We start from the raw sequence: 19,959 nt of genomic DNA, 5'->3' as shown, positions 1-19,959 counted from the left end.
TCAGCTCCCCGTCACGGCAGCGCTTCTCTACACAGCGGTACTTCCTCCTCCTGAGTCTGGCTTCTGTCCCCAAAACTGCACCAGCGTGGCCACCAACTCCAGGAGTCAGTGCTGTGACCAGCCTCTAGGCAGCAGGTGCCCAGCTGACCCCTCTCCCTTGCAGAGCTCGCTCTCAGCCTCCAGGACACCCACAGTCCTGGCTTCCTCCTTCACCCCGACCCCCTCCAAGTTGTTGCTGGTTTCTCGTCATCCACCCTCTCTAACCGTGAGCGCTCCTCAGGGCATGGCCTCAGGCCTCCCTCTCCCCCTGTGATCTCCATCTTGCTCACGGTGTTAAGTCACCGAGGACGGGCCCTCACGTGCCCCTCCATCTCAAACCGGACTCTCCCCTCTCCCCCAGACCATCCTGTGTCCCGATTCACCCACTTGCCTCAGATGGAAGCCTGGAAGTCGCTTCTGCAGCCTGGAAGTCAACTGCTCCCCTGCCCCGTACGCCACGGTCTATCCGTTCACAGTCCCATTTCTATGGCAAGCCACACTCCACTTTTACCCACTTCTCTCCATTTTCACCGGGTCACCGTCACACCTGTTCTACCTGTAACAGCCGCCCGCTCATCTCCCCCCTCCTGACCCCAGGGCAGCCTCCACACAGCAGCCAGGGAACACGAACTGGCGCGCAGCGCGCCCTGCTTACAACGCCCAGCGGCTCCCACAGCCCTCAGGAAGCCCGCAGTCTTCACGTGGCCTAGAGCCTCCCCACCTCCCCACGTCTGCTGTGTGTGCTCCGGTCACTTTAGCATCTCTCAGGTCCTAACCTGGGAGCTTTGGGGTTGCTGTTCCCTGGGTCTCGAATACTCTCCCCTCCTCCAAGTCTTCCTAGGCTGGCCCCTTGGCTTTGCTTCCTTAGGCCTGCTCAGAGGGCCCCTCCCTGAGCAGTCCTGACCCCTTCCCCATTTGTCCACCTAATGCCACTTTTTTTTTTTTTTTTTTTTTTTTTTTTGCGGTACGCGGGCATCTCACTGCTGTGGCCTCTCCCGTTGCGGAGCACAGGCTCCGGACGCGCAGGCTCAGTGGCCATGGCTCACGGGCCCAGCCGCTCCGCGGCATGTGGGATCCTCCCAGACCGGGGCACGAACCCGCGTCCCCTGCATCGGCAGGCGGACTCTCAACCACTGCACCACCAGGGAAGCCCCGAACGGCACTTTTTGTTCCTTTCCACAGCGATGTACACCCCAAGAGGGCAAGACTCACCTTTCTCATTCACTGATACACACCAGACACAGTGCCTCCACAAAGCAGGCCACAGAAGGTGAGCACAGCCCTAGAGCTCCAGGCCGACTTCTGGGGACCTGCGTCTTTCTCTTCATCTCCACATCCTGCTCTGGGCTGGTCAGGATCTCGTCTGACCTGCGCCCTGAGCTCCACCCTGGCATTGGCCCTGCCCCCTGCACTGGACGGACCAGCCCACTCACCGGATGGGGAAGCCGGCGGCACTGATGTGGATGGTCTCCACGAGGCCACAGGCCTCCAGCTGGCTCAGGACCTGCAGGGGTGGGGAGACAGGCTGCAGCACGGGGCCAGCAGGCCCCAAATGCCACCCTTCCTCTGGCCCTGCTGGTGTGGATCTGCAGGCTCTCCTGATGGGCAGACAGTCTTTGGGGCAGTGAGAAACCAAGGGACCTTGAGAAAATCTCCCTGTTAGAAAGGGTCCTGGTGGCCCCAGGTCCCCTTATCTGAAGCCTGGCTTCTGGTACAACTGAGGCCAGTGCTAATCCTGGCTATCTCACTGCTCCTGTCTTTGCCTCACAATGCAGCCCAATCCAATTCCTCTTTATTTATTTTCTATTCTGCAGTCAACAGAGTGAGTCACAGCTAAGAGGCAGGGGAGGTTATACTGTGAAGATGCTTCCGGGACCCAACCAAGGTCTTCACCACGGAGCAGGGTCCCGACTGTGAACCCTAAGGTCCTACCTGCCAGTCGACTGTGGGACACTCTCCAGCATCGTCCAGCTCTCATATCTCTACCACATCCCTCCAAAGGGCAAAGGGCAGCTGCTGGCCACAGAGTGCTTTTGTGCAAATTTTAGAAACTATCCTTCCATCAGAAACAGTGCACTGTGTCTGGTCTGTAAGGTGACTCAGGCTTTCAGCTAATCACAAAAGACACCCATTCCTCTGGGCAGCCTCAGTCTCTTGTCAGGGCACATGGCTTGGTGAGCAGAGAGCAAGATGCAGCGTAGCCCCTACTTGACTCCTGTGGTTGGGCCACCGTGCAGTACACAGACCACACAACTGTACATGACTGTCCTGCCACAGCTGGGGAGATAAGCCCTCCCTAATGTTACTCCATTTGGAGCAGACGTCCTGCCCCTTACCCCTCCAGGGTCTTGGCTGAATGGGACCCTCCACAAAGCAGCTCTGGCCCAGTGTGAATTACCTCCTCCTGGTGGAACATCTGCGCCCGGCCCTGGCTGTTGGGCTTGATGCAGCGAATGTAGTGGGGCGTGGTGCTATGCAGGACCTGCAGAAGCTGCTCCAGGGAGGCCTGCAGAGGGGAGAGACCATGGGTCAGGCTGCTGGGGGGGCACCAGCTGGGCCCTGGTTAGTGACACCTCCAAGCAGCCCTCCCAGCTCCGAGACCTGGATCCTCACATGCCCTGAATGACTCCTGGCGGCTCTCACTGTGCCCAAAGCATACTCCACTCCTCACCTCTGCCTCCAGGGACCCTTCTTGACTTGTGGCCCTCCCCACCGAGTTGGTCTCCCTGCATCTGGTCTCAGCCGCCCCCCACCAGAGCAACCTTTCCAGAAGAGAAGCATCTCAGAACCCCCTGCCATTTGTTCGGGCGACTAAGCCCATCCTGTGTGCTGGCAGCCTTGCCAGGGCTACGACATGGCCGTCTGCCGTCGCCTCACAGCTCAGGGCCTAACAGGCCTTGCAGACGTGGGATGGGCTCTCTCAGTGGTGTGTCTGAGGCTGGGCAGGAAAGGGCTAACCAAACCTGGGCTCCCCTGGTTGCCTCCTGTGGGAGGTGATGAGAAGGCTGCGGTTGGAAGGAGGACGAGGAATAAACTACGAGAAGGGGCGTAGAGGGCGGGAGTGAGGGTGGAGCCAAGGGGTACGTGCAAGGGCGGAGAGACGGCAGGAGGGGACAAGTCTGCTGTGGCAGAGGACAGAGTTTGAGCAGGAAGCTAGGGAACTGGCAGTGGGCCAGTCACAGAGGTTCAGGTAACTACTGCTCTTCCACGATCACCCCATCAGCAGTGGGTGAAAGGCCGCACTGCCACCCATGGGCCCCTAGGCTTCCTGTCACGTCAACTACACACAAAGTCCCTCTGTCAGTTTCCGGTTTCTGTCTTCCGTGGACCAGGACCACGGCTACCTGACTCCTCAGAACTCCCAGCACACAGCACTGATCCTGGGAGGTGCTTGGTAAGCACTGGAGATTGATGAGCAAACCAAGCACGTCACATCAGCACCACCGGACCCACCTTGAACTTGGACACTACGGTCAACACAGGGGCCCTGCTCTGGCCAGAGGGCTCCTCCTGGGACTTCTCTTCAGGGTCAGCAGGAAACAGCACCTTGAGCAGGGGGTCCTGGGATTGCTGCAGGAGCCTGGTCAGCTCAGGGGGGATGGGGTCCTATGGGGGAAAGGACAAGGGTGAGAGCAGGCGTGGTGCTGCCCACGGGCTGCCAGCCCTGCTCACCCAGGCCCCAGAAGGGCAGGGCCTGAGCCCAAGAGACTCAGAGCTGGTCTACTGGGTGCCTAGAAGCCAGGAAATGCAGTCATTTCTGGGCAGGTTGTGCCTGATGAGCAGAGACCTCAGACAGGAGGGCCCCAGAGGCGACCCTGGATCCGGGAGGACGTTCAGGAGGGGAGGACGCACGCACAAGCTTCCACACACATGCAGCGATGACTCAGCATCTCGTTTCACGCAGGGGCCCACGGGCCACGGCCCAGCCCGCACCTTGTTCTTCTCCACCAGGCCTGCGGTGTGGTACCGCACGGACCCCGCATAGTGCACCACGATGAAGCTGGGCTCCCGGCTGAGCCTGTTGTGGCCCAGGCAGGGGCTGCCTGCCAGGGCACTCTCAATGCGTGTCTGCAGCTGGGCCGCACTGCTTGGCCGATTCAGGCGGCATTCCTGTGTAGGCCGGGATGGGACAGGTGGTCAGCCACACAGTGAGAGGGGCTCACAACCCTCACAGTCCCCACCCCGTGGACCCATGGGAGCATCACAGTGACCCTGAAAAGAAGGGGTGATAGGGCTAGCAAACCCATTATGCAGATGGAGAGAAAGAGGCACACAGAGGGCACAGGATGGTTTTCAAGGTCCCAGAGAAGCCCAAAGCCCCACTTGGGTGTTCCGCACACTAGCTGACCCCCCACCTCGTTTAGGAGGGAGCAGATGCTGACGGGGCTCCCCTCGATGAGATCCAAGCAGGTCTGGTTGTCCTGGTAGCTGACAGCCGACCACTCCAGGCCCTCAGCTGTGTACTCCTCCTGGGGGCAGAGGGGGGAGTCGGGTGGCAGAAGGCAACTGCGGTCTGAGGTCCAGCTGGCCACCCCACGGCTGGCCTCGGCACCACAGCGCGTTCCAGAGCGGTGTGAAAGAAGGAACCGAAGACGCCTGGTCAGGTCCAGGGGTGGGGCTGGGGGCCAGGGACAGAGAGGACGCAGGACCACCCTGCCGCTCACCTGCTGGGCCCTGAGGTAGTGAGCCACAAAGTGCTGCTGCAGCTTCTCGTTGGCGTAGTTGATGCACAGCTGTTCCAGACTGTTGGTGGGGAACGACTCGAACCCGTACACGTCCAGCAGGCCTGGCAGGAAGGGGACACCCCGTGGGGCCAGTGCAGGAGGCGGCGGGGCCCGCGGGACGGCAGGAGCCCGGGGTGAAGCCTCAGGCTCGGCAGCCCGAGCACGGTACCCAGCGGCGAGCACAGCACCTCCCCCCCAGCGTGGCTCCCAGGGCAGCCTCCTGTCCCCTCAGAGCTCGGAGCAGGAAGCAGCCGAATGAGGCATCAGGGGACCAGGTCCTGGGGAACGCCGCGTGTCCAGCCCGGTCTGGACGGCCTGAGTCTCACGCGCTCAGTCGGTGCCTAGAATTCCACCATCCCGTGAGCAAACTTCACCGACGCTTCTGAGCTTTACTTCCTCCCCTAGCAGGTTCCCATGATGTTACCACGTCCCCCATGTCCCTTCTAATCTAGCTCCTTCACCGTCGCCCACTACTCTCCTGAGACCGGAGCTGGGTCTCCGGGGAGAGGAGGGGCCCTCGTGGCCCGGCCGCCAGCTGAGCCTGCCTGGAGAGCTAGGGACGGTCAGACGCGGGCACCGGAGGGCAGAGACCTCGCCCACACACTGGTGGAGGGTGAGGAGACGGGTGCAGAGGGAAAGGAGCTGCCCGGAGTCCCGCAGTGGACCCAGGGCTCTGCTCTCTGCGCCGGGCCCTCCTGTCCTTTTTCTGAAGGAGGGTGAGCCCCTGCTACCTATGAAAGTGGTCCAGGAGCCGGGGTCCGCACAGATGCTGCTGTTGATCACCGATACCAGCCAGTCAAACAGCCTGTTGGGGCGGGGCAGGGGGAGTGGGCTCTGGTGAGAGGCGTCAGGCTGCGCCCGAGGGGCGGCAGGACTGTCCCTCCAGCCTGGGGGCCACACCTTGCAGGGCCTGTCTTCTGAGCCTGACAGGTCAAGGGCTAAACACTCTCCTCTCGTGTCCTGCCCATCCTGTCGTGACCTACTACACATGCAGGCTGTGGTCATGCACGTTCCCGGGCACACGAAGACCTGGCCTATCCGCGAGCAAGACTGAGCACGGGACCAACTGTAGGCACATCCCTTTTTATTGTGCTTTGCTTTATTGCGTGTTTTACAAATTGAAGGTCTGTGGCAACCCTGCATCGAGCAAGTCTATCAGCGCCATTTTCCCAACAGCATTATTTTTAAATTAAGTTATGCACATTGTTCTTTTGGACATAAAGCTATTGCACACTTTAACAGTCTACAGTATGGTGTAAATATAACATTGCTATGCACCACAAAACCAAGAAATTCGTGTGACTCACTTCATTGTGGTGGCCTGGAACTGAACCTGTGATACCACTGAGATCCAGTATAGCCTCTGGGGCTAGACAGGGAGTGGGTCTGCCTCATTCCCCTGGCCCGACACCCAGCTACATCTTGATGAGAAGGGGCTGACGGGCAGCTCTGGGTGGGCCAACTGTGAAGAACTGAGTTCACTGGGCTCCCCTGCAAACCTCGGCCTGCGGAGGCCAGAGCTCAAGGCCCCACCACATCCCCCTACTCCGTCCTGCATGAGGGGGCCCCGAGTCACCCGAGGTGGACAATGGCATCCTGCACTCTGGAACTGTCGCCCCTGAGATGACGGGATGGTTGCTGTATAACGTGGTGACACATATGATACTATATAAGGGTTTCTTCCTTACCATTCGTTTAAGTAATCGCTCTGCAACTTTTTTTCATTTCAGTAAATAATTCCTATTTTTGCAACAAGGGCTTCAAATACCCATTTGAGGTACTAAAAATGAGTGACCTAGTGATACAGTGACCTGTTTGCTGTGTGTAAAATGATCCATGATTAGAGACTCACTGTGTCTGTGATCATCACACTTTACCTGCTCATTTTGCAATGATATGACACAAAAGCTTTAAAAATCTTTGGCCTCAAATTCTGACCTGAAATTCGCTTCTAGGGAGTGAGAACAGAGTACCTTGCTGAACTGGGTTCAGTCTGGGCCCAGCTGCCCTGGGCCATTTTCACTCAGAGGATCTTATTCCCTTAGCAGAGCTTCTCAGGCTCTTAGCTCTTGAGAAGTTCGTGAAACCAGGGGACCCTCTCCACAGGTACCCAAGTTCCTATAAGCACGTGCACACGCACATGCACACACACACACATACGTGTTCTGTCCCATAATTTCAGAGGATCCTGGGCCCCCAGACACCCTCAATGGCACCCCAAAGGGTCTCAGAACCCAGAGTAACAAACCACTCCTTAACCACACGGCCAAAGGGTAGAGATGCCCACAGAGCCAACAGGAAAAGGACAGGACCCCCGCCTTCCCCCTGTTCTGGGATCCACTAGCTGCACAGTGTTGCTCAAGACTGTGGGCACAGCTTCTGGCTCTACCACCATCTATCACATTCCCCAGGTGACTGCCAAGAGTACAAGGGCACACACAGCCAGAGGAGCCTGTTCACCCATGGGTCTGCACCTGGACCTGGGAGGGACCCACATCACCTCTGGGGCCGGCCTTGCCAGCAGAGGCAGGCAGGCCTTCCTCACCTATCGCCAAGGTCAAGGCAGGCTCCTGTACTTTAATAACATGCTGAATCTAGGCCAGGTGGCAACTTCTCCAGGCAGAGTAGTCCGGAATCAAGCCAAGGGCCTTGCTCGGGGAAAGCCCAGGAGCCACTCCCTCCTGCCCCCCAGGGTCTGGGGAGCAGGGCAGGGAACCCGTCTGCTTTACCTGGCAGCCCTCAACCCGGGCCCAGCCGTACTGCCTAATGGGTCTGTTCCAACTCCAGATGGGGGGCCTGGGAGGAGGGCAGGGCCCAGAGCGCTCACCGTGCATACACCAGTTTGGCCAGACAGTCTCTGCGGGTGTCACACTCGGCCCGGGAGCAGGGCTTCCGGAACACCTGCTGCCGCCTGCCTGCCCTGATGGTTCGAATCCGCAGTGTCTCCAGCAGAGGGTCTTCTGGGAGCCGCAGCAGTGAGGCCGATGTCCTGACAGAGCCTGGGAGGCACAAACACCCTCCATCCAAACACCCCTCTGCACAAGGCCCCGTGAAGTCATCCCAGTGGAACCACGACCCACCCGGTGGGGCAGAGTGAACCCAGGTGCAGGTGGGTGAGGAGGCGTGGCCAAGGCAGAGGAAGGCCTCGAACCCAGGGCTTCTGTGTGCCAGTGCACACGGCCACGAGTGGGATAAACCACTCTGTAAACCCTCCGACGCTCATCTTCCCATCTGTAAGATGCGGGTGATGCTACCTGCTGCAGCAGAGGTGGGGTCAGGAGTAACTTCTCCAGGGCAGAGCCCTAGAGCTTATGGCTTCAAGGGCACTGATTCCAAATTTCACCTTCTGGCCTCCCTCCCACCCGATGCCACCAAATGTTGCCTCGTTTCCGGCAGGGCCTGCCTTGCTCCCTGGGCGTCTGACCAAAGCCTGAGGTGCAGGCCCCCCATCCTTGCACTCACACTTAGCATCGTCCATCAGTGGGCAGGGCTGGGCTTCGTTCCCGGAGTCAGCAAACCGGGTGTTGCCAAGGTGCAGCAGTCCCGCTAGGGCCTGGGGGGGGGGCAGGAGAGGACACGAAGTGGGCCCCTTCTCAAGGTCTGGAGCCCAGCCTGGGAAGGGTCTCTCTCCTGCTGAATATGATAATTATGATAACAGAATAACAACAGCTCTCAATTACTGCCCACTTACTCCATGACTAGGCCAGGCCCAATTCTACACAAGTTACACGCATCACTTCCTGCAATCTTTTCAACAACCAATGAGGCATGTGCTATGGCGGTGCCCATGATAGAGATGAGACGGGGAGAGGTTAAATCACAAGCCCGAGGCCACACACTTGGTAAAGGAGAAAGGCAGGATGAGAACCCAGGCAATCCAACTTCAGACCCCTCCCGGGGCAGCCACTGGGGCCACCCCGTCACCCCCAGTCTGTCCCCCTGCCCCCCGACTCCAGGAGCAGACTGTGTGGGAAGGCCGCTCCTGTTCCTCATGGACTGGCCCAACCGCTGTGTGGCTGGTGGGGGCTTGGCTCTGGCTCCTTCTGGCTCTTTCTCAGCACTGTTGGGCTCCTGACAGCCCAGCCTAGGGCAGGATCTGTGATCTTGGTCTCTATCCAGTGGGTGCTCCCTTGCCTTCGCACTCAATGACCCACATGGATGAGCCCCCAGGGGCTGTAGAAAGGGGACCCCTGGGTCCAGCGACTTGGAAACCTTTGGACTTGGTATCAGTAGAGCAGGGCCTCTCCCACCATCCCTGTCTGGTCCCAGAAAGGGTGTGCCCACATGCTACTGGCTTTCAGGCCACAACCCAGCTCAGGAGAAGACTCCTGTGCTGATGGGCAGTGTGGCTGGGACAGGTCAGCACTGCTGTCCAGACTCCTAGTGTTGTCCACTTGTCCTATGTGCTGTCCCTCTGGCCAAGCTCTTGGCTGGCGGTGCCCATACTGGCTGTGATCTCCCCCTACAGCCTGAGCAGCCCCCTTCTGGAGGTGGAGGTCTCTTTCCACTGCACTGCCATCTCCCTGCAGCGGCATCCCTGTCTCTGCTGCCAGCCAATCCTACAGATCCCCTCCCACCGCTCCGCAGGAGTGAGGAGAAAGATGGGAGAAGGGAGACCACCAGTGGGGATGAGCGGGGCCCAGTTCCTCTGGGTGAGCGGTGTCCCAGGAGGAAGAGGAAGCGGGTGGGAAGTCGGAATCACTACGTCCGGCACAAACTCTATCTGCACCGCTCGGTGCTGTCTGGCCGTGGGCAGGTCTCTAGTTTTCTCAAGCCTAAAATGGGAATAGTCTCCACACCCATGGGTCTGTTGAAAAAAACCAAGTGAGCTAAGAGGTGTGAACATGATTTAAAAACTTTTAACACACTAGACAACCACATGGCATCGTTTCTCTATTCTGATTAATGGAGCAGTAACTGACCCAGGCACTTTGCCCTTTGACCTCTGTGGGTCACTGTGCTGGCCTGTTCTATAGAACTAAGTGCCCTGCCACTGTCCTCTCTGCCCCCGTCCACCCTGACCCCCAGTCTCCAGGCTCAGCCTCACCGAGAGGCGGGCGACTCCTTGGAGATTGTGCAGTGGGGCCTAACGTCCTAGATTCTCAGGAAAAGAGTCTCACACGTTGAGAGAAGGGCCCTATGCAAGGGGTTGCCCATCACCGCTGCCACATGTCAGTGGTGTGACTTTTCCTCTTACCTGAAAGATGTTGTTCTGGGTGGGGGCATCGATGCCCAAATGAAGCATGGCCTCCCTGGTCACCTCGAAACAATCCTCTGAAAAGGAATCCAAGTCACAGCCCAGTGTCAGGACCAGAGGTCAGCAGGGGCAGCGAGGGGTGAGGGAGGCGGGCCCTGTCAGGATGGGTGGGTGCTGCCGGGCCGGCCCAGGGTGTTGGGTAAGGCTCCCCCTACCTTCCAAGGTCCTCTCTGGGTTGGGCAGCCAGGAGAAGACGGCTCCCTCAGGGAGGTGCCACTGGAGCCTCTCGTCCGCACTGGCTCCTTTGCAGATCTGTGGGGATGGGAACGGGGTCTGAGCTGGGGGTGCTGGGGAAGCCTAGGCCTGCGTAAGCCTGGGGCTGGGATGAGAGCAGTGAGAAACGGCAGCAACGTCACAAGACTGAGGGGTTCCTGTAGAGAGCCCAGGGCAGGCAGGGGGGCAAAAGCAGCAGCAAACAGTTCTGGGCGTCTCCACCCGATGCAAAGAAACTCACTGAGGGGGTCTGCAGTATGATGAAGAAAGCAAAACTCCACCTGGGGAGCCCCCAGTCCCAATCTGAGGGCAGGGAGACGTAGTATCCATGCCTTGGGGGTCCCCCAGTCTGATGGAGGAGGCACAGTCTAGGGAAGTCCCTGTTCCCAGTTGCCGTTTGAGGACAACCCTCTGTCTGAGAGTGAGAGTTTCCATTGCACGGACAGTCCCAGCCTCAAGGACCTTCTGACCTGACAGAGAAGGCAAGTGCGTTCCCATGCCAAAACCAGCCCGGGAGCCGAGATCCAGTGTGTGGCAGAAGTGTTACGTGAAGTTTGCAGCAGTAAGTGGTGGCGTTGCTGAAACCAGGTGAACAGGCAGGCATGAAGCAAGGCAGGGAGGGGAAGGTTTAGGGGCACAGACCCATCTCTGCCCTGCATCTGGGCAGCTGTGGGCCCCACGTGGTACAGACCTGATAGAAGATGTGGAAGTTCCTCTCGCTGGAGGCCTGGCGGGCCACTCGAGTCTTCTCTAGCAAGTAGGTCTGAACTGCAGCTCCAGTCATCTGCTGGGCCCTGGGTACAAGCAGGCTGGAGCCCATTAGTTGCCTGTTCATTCCATGGACATTTATTGGGCACTTACTGTGTGCCAGACTGTAACCTCCCCCAACTCTTCCACTTAGGCAATGGGGGTTGTGAGGACTAGGGACCACTCAGCAAGTCCTTGGTTGGGGGTCTGGGACATTGCCCTCCAACCAGCTCAGGGGCAGGACCAAGGCCTCTGTACTTTATTTTGCCCCATCCCGAGGCAGGAACAGAGCCCCAGCTTCAAGCTCAGAGGTGTGGCCAAGAGGTGGCAGTTTAGCTAGAAGTCTCCGAGCAAGGGTAGACGTCAGAACACATGGGCTGCACAAGCATATTGCCCCAGGGTCCCTCAGGCGGGAGTAGTTAGAGTTCTCCAGGTTCAAAGGTCACCCTCGGGTTCACTTATCACACATAAAAACATGCCAGGAGGAACTGAGTTCTGCCCACAGGGGTGGCCCAGGCTGGGCACTGCCCCAGCCACTTTCACACTCCCCCGCCCCCAGCAGCCAGACTGGCACAGAGACGGGCAGCAGAGGTTACCTGTTCAGCTGGAGCTGGATGAACTTCCCAAAGCGGCTACTGTTCTTATTCCTCAGTGTGCACGCGTTCCCTACAGATCACACCTTATGTTTACAGAGTCCCCAGGGGCTAAGGTGGCCTCAGGTCTGCTGGGGCCAGGTCTCTATCCTCAAGTCACCTAAAGGCCCCTTTGTTGGTTTCCATGTCACAAGGGACAGGACTATGGACTGGGCACTCGGGCTTTAGCAAATGCGATCCAGCTGAGTTAGAACTTCCTGGCAATGAAGTGGAAAGAGCCAATCTAGGCAGTCGGGGACTATTTTCTTTGAAGGAGAAGGATCAAAAACAAGCTGTTACTATTGAGGCAGACGGGAAGGCACAACATCTAGAGGGCCAACGTGGACACTAACTGTTGTGCATCCTCAGACAAGCTCAGGAAGCTGTTTGGAAGGAGGGGGTTTGGACTGGCTGAGCCGGAAGGTCCTCTCCAGCACCACTGCGACACCTGCTTAGGCTAGAGGGAGGGGACGACAGAGTGACATCACCTCTACCGGAAGGAGGCTAAGGGTACCTGGGAGGAAGCTGGGGATCCATGGCGGTGAATGATAAACTATCCTCCACCCCTCTCCTAAAGAGAACACTGCTCCTTTCCCTGGAAGGTGGCAAATCCCAGAGGAAATGGGACTGAGGTACAGTGCCGAGGACACCAAGCTCACCGAAAGCTTCCATGACAGGGTTGGAGTTCAAGATTCGCTGTTCGATCCTCTCTGCAATCTTGTGGTTTTCCCAGGATGTGGGTGACGCGGCCACCACAGCGTAGAACTTCATCAGGCAGCGGGATGTCCATGTCTGTGGCAGAAACAGTCCTGTGGGAGCTGTGTCCACGTTCCCTCCCACTTCTGAGCCTGTCTGCTACAGCCCTCTTTTCCACCATGTATGTTGCTGACCAAAGGGTGAATGCTGAGTTCAGCTGTATCCTTGGGCAAGGCACTTCCCCGTCTGTGAAATGGGGACACTTACTTCTGCTTCTCCTAGCTCCTGAGGATGCATTTAAGAAATGAGGGGGGCTGGGGCAGAGGAGGACAACCCACCCTGACCTGAGCAGGCTACTGACCTGAGACTTTCCATGCATTTTCTTGCCAACCCTACAGACGCAGATGCAATTACATACTACCTGTTTTCAAAATGATGAAACTCAGGCATAGAAAAAATTTAAACTTTATTGAAGAGTACATATCTAGTAAATGATAGGGCTCTGATTTATACCCAGGCAACCTAGTTACAAAATTCTCACTGTTTTGTTTTTAATCACCTGAGATGAGGTCTATTTTCATTTTAATTTCCATTTGTTCATTGCTAGGACAGAGAAACAATAGATTTTAATATACTGACTATCCTGTCACCTTGATAAACTCCCTACACCTCATTACAAGTTTTTAGCTTTGTTTTTGTTTCGTTTTGGATCTTTTGGGTAGCATTTTTGGTAAATTCCTTTTTTTTCTTTTTTTTTTTTTTTTGGTAAATTCTTTTAGGTCTCCCTTTGAGGTGGGAGGTGCTCCCTCTCTGCTATTTTCTGAAAGAATGTGTATAGAACTGGTAACATTAATTCCTTAAATACTTGGTAGAATCCATAAAGTGAAGGCACCTGGGCCTGGAGCTTTCTGTGAGGAAATTTTTTTTTTTTTTGAAGACTCAGGGCCCCCTGCATATCCATGCTGTGTTACTTCTCACTCCTCATGTCTCTCCTGTTCCCTTTGTGTTTGTGTCTTATTCCCTTATTTATTTATTTATTTATTTTTGGCTGTGTGGCTCTTCGTTGCTGCACGCGGGCTTTCTCTAGTTGTGAGTGGGGGCTACTCTTCGTTGCGGTGCGCAGGCTCCCATTGTGGTGGCTTCTCTTGTTGCGGAGCACGGGCTCTAGGCACACGGGCTTCAGTAGTTGTGGCTCGTGGGCTCTAGAGCGCAGGCTCAGCAGTTGTGGCGCACGGGCTTAGTTGCTCTGCAGCATGTGGGATCTTCCCAGACCAGGGGTCGAACCCATGTCCCCTGCAATGGCAGGCAGGTTCTTAACCACTGTGCCACCAGCGAAGCCCTGAGGAAAGATTTTTAACGATGACTTAAATCTGTCTCATAGATTTAGATATTCAGGTTATATGTTTCTTCTTATGTGAGCTTCAGCAGTTTGTGTATTTCAAAATATTTCTCCATTTTATTAAACTGTAGAATTTATTGTAATAAAGTTAATAAAAATTTCTTATCTGTAGGATCTTTAGTTATGTCTATTCTTTCATTTCTGACATTTGTAATTTGTCTAAGTTTGACTAGATTTTATTAATCTTTTCAAAGAAATAACAATGGGTTTCACTTGCTTTATTATTTTTGTTCCTATTTTACTGGGGTTTTTTAAAGTTTATTTCCTTCTTCTGCTTACTTTGGGTTTCCTTTATTCTTTTTCCCTTAGTTTAAGGTAGAGGCTCAGGTCACTTACTTCAGTTTATACTTTTCGAATATAAGCGTTCAACGTTACAACAAATTTCCTACTAGGCACTGCTTTTTTTTTAAGCACAAATTTTGATATGTTTTGCTTTAATTTTCACTCAGTTCAAAGTGTTTTCTAATAACCCTTGTGATTACTTCTTTGACCCAAAGGATATTTAGAAAGGTATTAATTTCCAAATGCTTTGGGATTTTCTAGATATCTTTGTTATTTACTTCTAGTTCAATTCTACTCAGGGTAGAGAACAGTTTGTATTTTAATCTTTTCAAATTGAGATTTGTTTTGTGGTTCAGAAGATAGCCCATATCAGTTCCATGTGTACTTGAAGAGAATGCACAAATATCAAACTATTAATTTTGATTTTATTTCTCCTTTCAATTGCTTTTGCTTTGTGTATTAATTTAATTACTTCAGCTTTCCTTTGATTAGTGTTGGAATGGTATATCTTTTCCTATTCTTTTACTTTGAACCTATCTATATCTTTACAGTGGGTTTCTTTAAGACATTATATAATTTGAGTCTTGCCTTTTTAAAGAAAGCCACTCTGACATTCTCTCTTTTTTTTTTTTTTTTTTTTTTTTTGCGGTACGTGGGCCCCTCACTGTTGTGGCCTCTCCCATTACAGAGCACAGGCTCCGGATGCGCAGGCTCAGCAGCCATGGCTCACAGGCCCAGCCGCTCCGTGGCATGTGGGATCTTCCTGGACTGGGGCACAAACCCGTGTCCCCTGCATTGGCAGGTGGACTGTCAACCACTGCGCCACCAGGGAAGTCCCTCTGTCTTTAATTGAAGAGTTTAGTCCACTTACATTTAATTTAATAATCACTATGTTTGGGTTTAAATCTACCATCTTATTATTTCTTTCTGAGTTGTTCCATGTGATTTTTGTTACTTTTTTCTCCTTTTATTGCCTCTGGTTGAATTGAGTACTTTTATGATTCCATTGTACCTCTACAATAAATTGTTACTATGTTCACCTTAGAATGAATGATTTTTTTTTTTTTTTTTTTTTTTTTTTTTTGCGGTATGCGGGCCTCTCACTGTTGTGGCCTCTCCCGTTGCGGAGCACAGGCCCCGGACGCGCAGGCCCAGCGGCCACGGCTCACGGGCCCAGCCGCTCCGCGGCATATGGGATCCTCCCAGACCGGGGCACGAACCCGTATCCCCTGCATCGGCAGGCGGACTCTCAACCACTGCGCCACCAGGGAGGCCCAGAATGAATGATTTTTAAAACAAATTTATTTATTCATTCATTCAGTTTTTTGGCTGCGTTGGGTCTTCATTACTGCACGCGGGCTTTCTCTAGTTGTGGCGAGCGGGGGCTACTCTTTGTTGCCATGAGCGGGCTTCTCATTGCGGTGGCTTCTCATTGCGGAGCACGGGCTCTAGGTGCGTGGGCTTCAGTAGTTGTGGCTCACAGGCTCTAGAGCACAGGCTCAGTCGTTGTGGTGCACAGGCTTAGTTGCTCCACAGCATGTGGGATCTTGCGGGACCAGGGCTCGAACCCATGTCGCCTGCATTGGCAGGAGGATTCTTTTTTTTTTTTTTTTTTTTCCTAAGAAGATGTTGGTGGTAGGAGTTTATTAATTAATTTATTTATTTTGCTGTGTTGGGTCTTCATTTCTGTGCAAGGGCTTTCTCTAGTTGTGGCAAGCGGGAGCCACTCTTCATCGCGGTGCGCGGGCCTTTCACTATCGCGGCCTCTCTTATTGCGGAGCACAGGCTCCAGACACGCAGGCTCAGTAGTTGTGGCTCACAGGCCTAGTTGCTCCACGGCATGTGGGATCCTCCCAGACCAGGGCTCGAACCCGTGTCCCCTGCATTAGCAGGCAGACTCTCAACCACTGCACCACCAGGGAAGCCCAGCAGGAGGATTCTTAACCACTGCTCCACCAGGGAAGTCCCTATCATTCTCATCTTTGTTCCTCTTTATGTATATTTTCCTGCTTCCTTAAAGATTTTTTCCTTATGTTTGTTTCAGCAATTTGACTATAATGTGCCTATAGGTGTGTTTTCTTTGTATGCATCCTACTTAGTGTTTCCTGAGCTTCTAGGATCTATGCTTGCTATCTTTTGCTAATTTTCTAAGATATTACTTCTGACCCACATTCTCTCTCTTCTCCTGGGACATCAATTACAAGTATGGTAAACCATTTGTTATTGTACCAAAGCTCCTGATTGTGCTTTTCTTTTTGTTTTTCAATTTTCGCTCTCTTTTTTGTTTTGTTTTGTTTTGGCCACAACATGTGGCATGTGGGATCTTAGTTCCCCAGCCAGGGATCAAACCCGTGCCCTCTGCAGTGGAAGCACGGGCCCTAACCACCGGACCACCAGGGAATTCCCCAAATTTCTCTTTATTTTTTGATTTCTACTGACTCACTCTCAAGTTCACTGATGTATTCTTCTGCATGTCTAGTCTGCTGATAAGAGTTGTTCATGCTTTTATCATTTCCATTTAACTATAGTTTCCACCTCTCTCATGAAGAGATTGGAAGAATCTTTTCTGGAGATTCTGACAAGCTCATAAGACAAGTTATGAACATTCAGGGTCCCACCAGTTTAGAAAGTTTTCCATAATGAGGCCTCCTGTCCATAAACATAAGAGATTCTAATCAGTTGCTTAATGCCTTATTCTGAAGTATGAACAGAAATTCAAGGATCATTAACTATTTGGTAAACTTCTTTTACATGAATGACAAATATCACAACAAAGGAAGAAAAGGAACTAGAAGGAAGTAGAAATGAATTTTGGAAACAGAAATGAAAGGAACAGAAGACAAGTAAAAATCATGAAATATCCTCAAAGATAAGAGAAGAAATAAGACCAGGATGCTGGGGGGAGAGTAATATTCAGAGAACAAGAAAGAACTCTTAGAATTAAAATTTTTAATAAAAATTCAAAATTCAAAAGGGTTGAAGGGTAGAGAATATCTCCCAGAAGACAGGACAAAATATTAAGAGATAGAAGAATAGATGAGGAAAACAGGATATTAGACAATTTATCAAACTTCCTACTAATACAAATTCCAGAAAGGGAAAACAAGGGGAGTAAATTATTAAATTATTATCAACAGATATAGTATTTTCCCAAACTAAAGGACATGAGTTTCAAGGTTAAAAAGACCCACATAAAGTATCCAGAACAGCAAGTGAGAAAAGACACGCCACTGTGAATTTCAATACCTACGGATAAAAAGGATGACCCTAAAAACTTTTGGAAAGAAAACACAAATCACCATTTATGGATTGGGACTTTCAAGAGCAACACTCAAAAGAATATATAAGAAAATAACTTATAAATCCAGAAAGAAAATGATTTCCAATTTGAAATTATAATATCCAGCCAACATGTCAAATTAAGGCAGAATAAACATGTGCAGATGTGCAACAAGTCAAAAATACGCCCTCCAAGTAACCTTTGTCGGGAAGCTACTAAAGAATATGCTCCGTAAAAACAAGGCAGTAAAGGATGAAGAGGAATCCAGTGGGCTCCAACAAGAGATTTATCATAGAACAGAGGACAATCTGGATCCCCAGAGTGAGGCAGACAGCTCCCAGGTAATAGCTGTGTAGCAGCAGCCCTTGGCAGCCACCAGTCTGGATGCGAGTAGGAGATGTGAGAGCTCTAGGGAGGGCAGCGCCAAGAAAACAAAGCACCTGAGGGAATTCCCTGGCGGTCCAGTGGTTGAGACTCTGTGCTTCCACTGCAGGGGGCACGGGTTCGATCCCTGCTTGGGGAACTAAGATCCTGGAAGCAGTGCGATTAAAAAAAAAAAAAAGCACCTGTTGGGCAGGTGTTTTCCAGTTTTGGTGACAAGTTTGATAATGAATTAATAATAGGTATATAGAAACTAAACAGTGAAAAAGTGGGGGCAATTATTAAGTAGAGGCAAAGTAAAAATTACACAAACAAAGAAATATAATCATAGTATGTTACAGGGCTCTGCTGGGAACAATACATACATACTTGTAATTACAAGTACTATATGTTAACTTACCCAGAAATCGTGATATAATTACATATGTATTTGGGGGCAGGGAACCAGGGCTAAATCCTCATCAAAGTAGGAAATGAACAGATAAGGTCAAAACTGAAAAATCAATAACTAATAATATAAGCACGTTGTTTAGAAATATGGATGGAGACACCCAAACAAACTGCTAAAAGATGTGAAAGCATAGGGTTGAGAGATATGGGGCAGGGTTGCTGTTTTTTTATGTAAGCCTTGTAGTATTGCTTGATTTTTGAGCTATGTCACTGTTACTATTTATCAAAAATAAATTAAAATTGAAAAAGATACCAGGCCCAGCCCATGATCACAGTGGCTGTTCAATAAAGGGTTACTGAGCTCTGGGTGCATGGGTCCAGGGTCAGGTCCAGCCTCAGCTGCCCAGAGAAATTCTGGAGGACAACGGGCTCATCCAGGAGCTGGGCATCAGCCACTACACCGGCGACCTTGATATAGCTCTCAAAGATCCCCTCTTTCACCCAAGTCCTAGCCCTCATCTCTGCAGTTTGCTGTCTCCATCTGCTTCCTTGTCTGTCTTTCCCAGTGAGCTAAGAGCCCCCTGAAAGCCAGACGTTGCATTTTTCCTCTGTTCCTCCCCCTGCCACTCCTTACTGGCTAGCCCAGAGCCTAGAACCTGGCACGTGCTCAGTGCTCAGCAATGCTTTCACATGTGAGTGTAGGCAGAGGGGGTTTACGATCCAAAGAATCCCTTGTGCAGGTAATGCTGAGGAAGGGTGGGGTGGCTGGTGAGGCCCGACAAGAGGTGGCGAGGCCTGGGCCAGCAGCCTCCTCTGACCGCCCGTGCAACTCCTCACTCATCCCTGGACAACATTCTGTCTCACGTACTAAGACTTTGCCACCTAGGGACCACACGACCGCATCAGGAGATTCTGTCCTTCCCCACAGCTGGCCCAATGCACTGCCCTTGCCATCAAGGGCAACCCAGAGATGCAGGGGGGCTACTTCCTTATTGGAATGCTAACTACTTTTGGAGGAGTGCGGCCATGTGCCCAGCATGCCCCCGAGTGCCTTATGCGCACTAGTTCATTTAACTCTCACAGAAGTCCCGTGAGTTACATGTTGGTCTTTCCTCCCTGCCATTTTACACGTGAAAGAAATGAGGTTTACAAAAGCTAAGTATCTTTCTGATGTGCTCTTAAGCACTATGTTGGAACCCCCAACAGCTGACTTTCGTTTCCAGTGGTGTCAGAGCTGAGAGAGTCCTTCAGTGAGAAAATGAAGGCTCAGAGAAAAAAGAATCTCACCCAGGGTTACAGCAGAGCTGGTGGAAGAGCCTGGACTGGAACCCTGCCTCTTGACTTCCTGCCCAGCTCCTGCCCACTGCTGCACACCGAATCCAAGAGGAGTGACCTCCTCTGCCTCTCTGCCCGTCCAGCCAGTCACGAAGTTGACAGGGTGGGAAAGAAGCCCTCTTACCTTTCCAGCACCACTCTCTCCACTGATGACAATAGACTGGTTGACTGGCTCGATCAGGCTCTCGACATTCCTGTAGGTCTGTTCACCCACAGTGAAGATGTGGGGCTTCAGTTTCTGAAACACCAAGGGGTGAAAGGTCATGCGAGCAAACACCTGTCTTCAAGGAGTGGTTGATCCAATGACGGCTGAGATGGGGAGCCTGCCCACAGCAGTGGCAGAGGCTTTGTCTAGAAAAATTTCCTGGAAGTAACAATGTTAGGCCCAGCTGTGGGCTTTACCCATTCATCTTCTCTCAGTTTGGAAGCAGTGCTGGCCTTGACTAGTCTATGACATTAACACTTTATCTTCCCATCTTATCGCACCTCAACAGTCTTATTCTGCTATGTGTTATTTTATGTTATTGTACTTTGCAATTTGCAAGAACTTTCTTACAAGGTATTGCAGAAGAAGTCTGTACATT

The 19,959-nt window shown here is 52.6% G+C and overlaps 1 protein-coding gene across 4 annotated transcripts in view; it reads right to left on the bottom strand.

Annotated features, from left to right (window-relative positions):
• The window catches only part of MYO19 (myosin XIX), a 35,546-nt gene that overhangs the window by 7,789 nt on the left and 7,798 nt on the right, over positions 1 to 19,959 (bottom strand). For 2 of the 4 annotated variants that reach the window (XM_082603186.1, XM_082603189.1), the window contains exons 6-20: positions 19,500 to 19,613; positions 12,272 to 12,404; positions 11,577 to 11,646; positions 10,925 to 11,042; positions 10,176 to 10,272; positions 9,961 to 10,037; positions 8,226 to 8,316; positions 7,591 to 7,762; positions 5,495 to 5,568; positions 4,704 to 4,825; positions 4,395 to 4,508; positions 3,973 to 4,149; positions 3,493 to 3,645; positions 2,438 to 2,545; positions 1,473 to 1,543 (exon numbers count right to left, since the gene is read on the bottom strand). In XM_082603186.1, coding sequence (XP_082459312.1) covers positions 1,473 to 1,543; positions 2,438 to 2,545; positions 3,493 to 3,645; positions 3,973 to 4,149; positions 4,395 to 4,508; positions 4,704 to 4,825; positions 5,495 to 5,568; positions 7,591 to 7,762; positions 8,226 to 8,316; positions 9,961 to 10,037; positions 10,176 to 10,272; positions 10,925 to 11,042; positions 11,577 to 11,646; positions 12,272 to 12,404; positions 19,500 to 19,613 — 1,691 coding nt within the window. The remainder of the gene's footprint in view (positions 1 to 1,472; positions 1,544 to 2,437; positions 2,546 to 3,492; positions 3,646 to 3,972; positions 4,150 to 4,394; positions 4,509 to 4,703; positions 4,826 to 5,494; positions 5,569 to 7,590; positions 7,763 to 8,225; positions 8,317 to 9,960; positions 10,038 to 10,175; positions 10,273 to 10,924; positions 11,043 to 11,576; positions 11,647 to 12,271; positions 12,405 to 19,499; positions 19,614 to 19,959) is intronic. The other 2 variants (XM_082603187.1, XM_082603188.1) reach the window with 2 other exon arrangements.

Source organism: Mesoplodon mirus, assembly GCF_964341445.2.
Source record: "Mesoplodon mirus genome assembly, chromosome: 18".
Classification (NCBI taxonomy): domain Eukaryota; kingdom Metazoa; phylum Chordata; class Mammalia; order Artiodactyla; family Ziphiidae; genus Mesoplodon; species Mesoplodon mirus.
The sequence above is the reverse complement of the archived record's forward strand: the minus strand, read 5'-3'. Positions and strand labels throughout refer to the sequence as shown.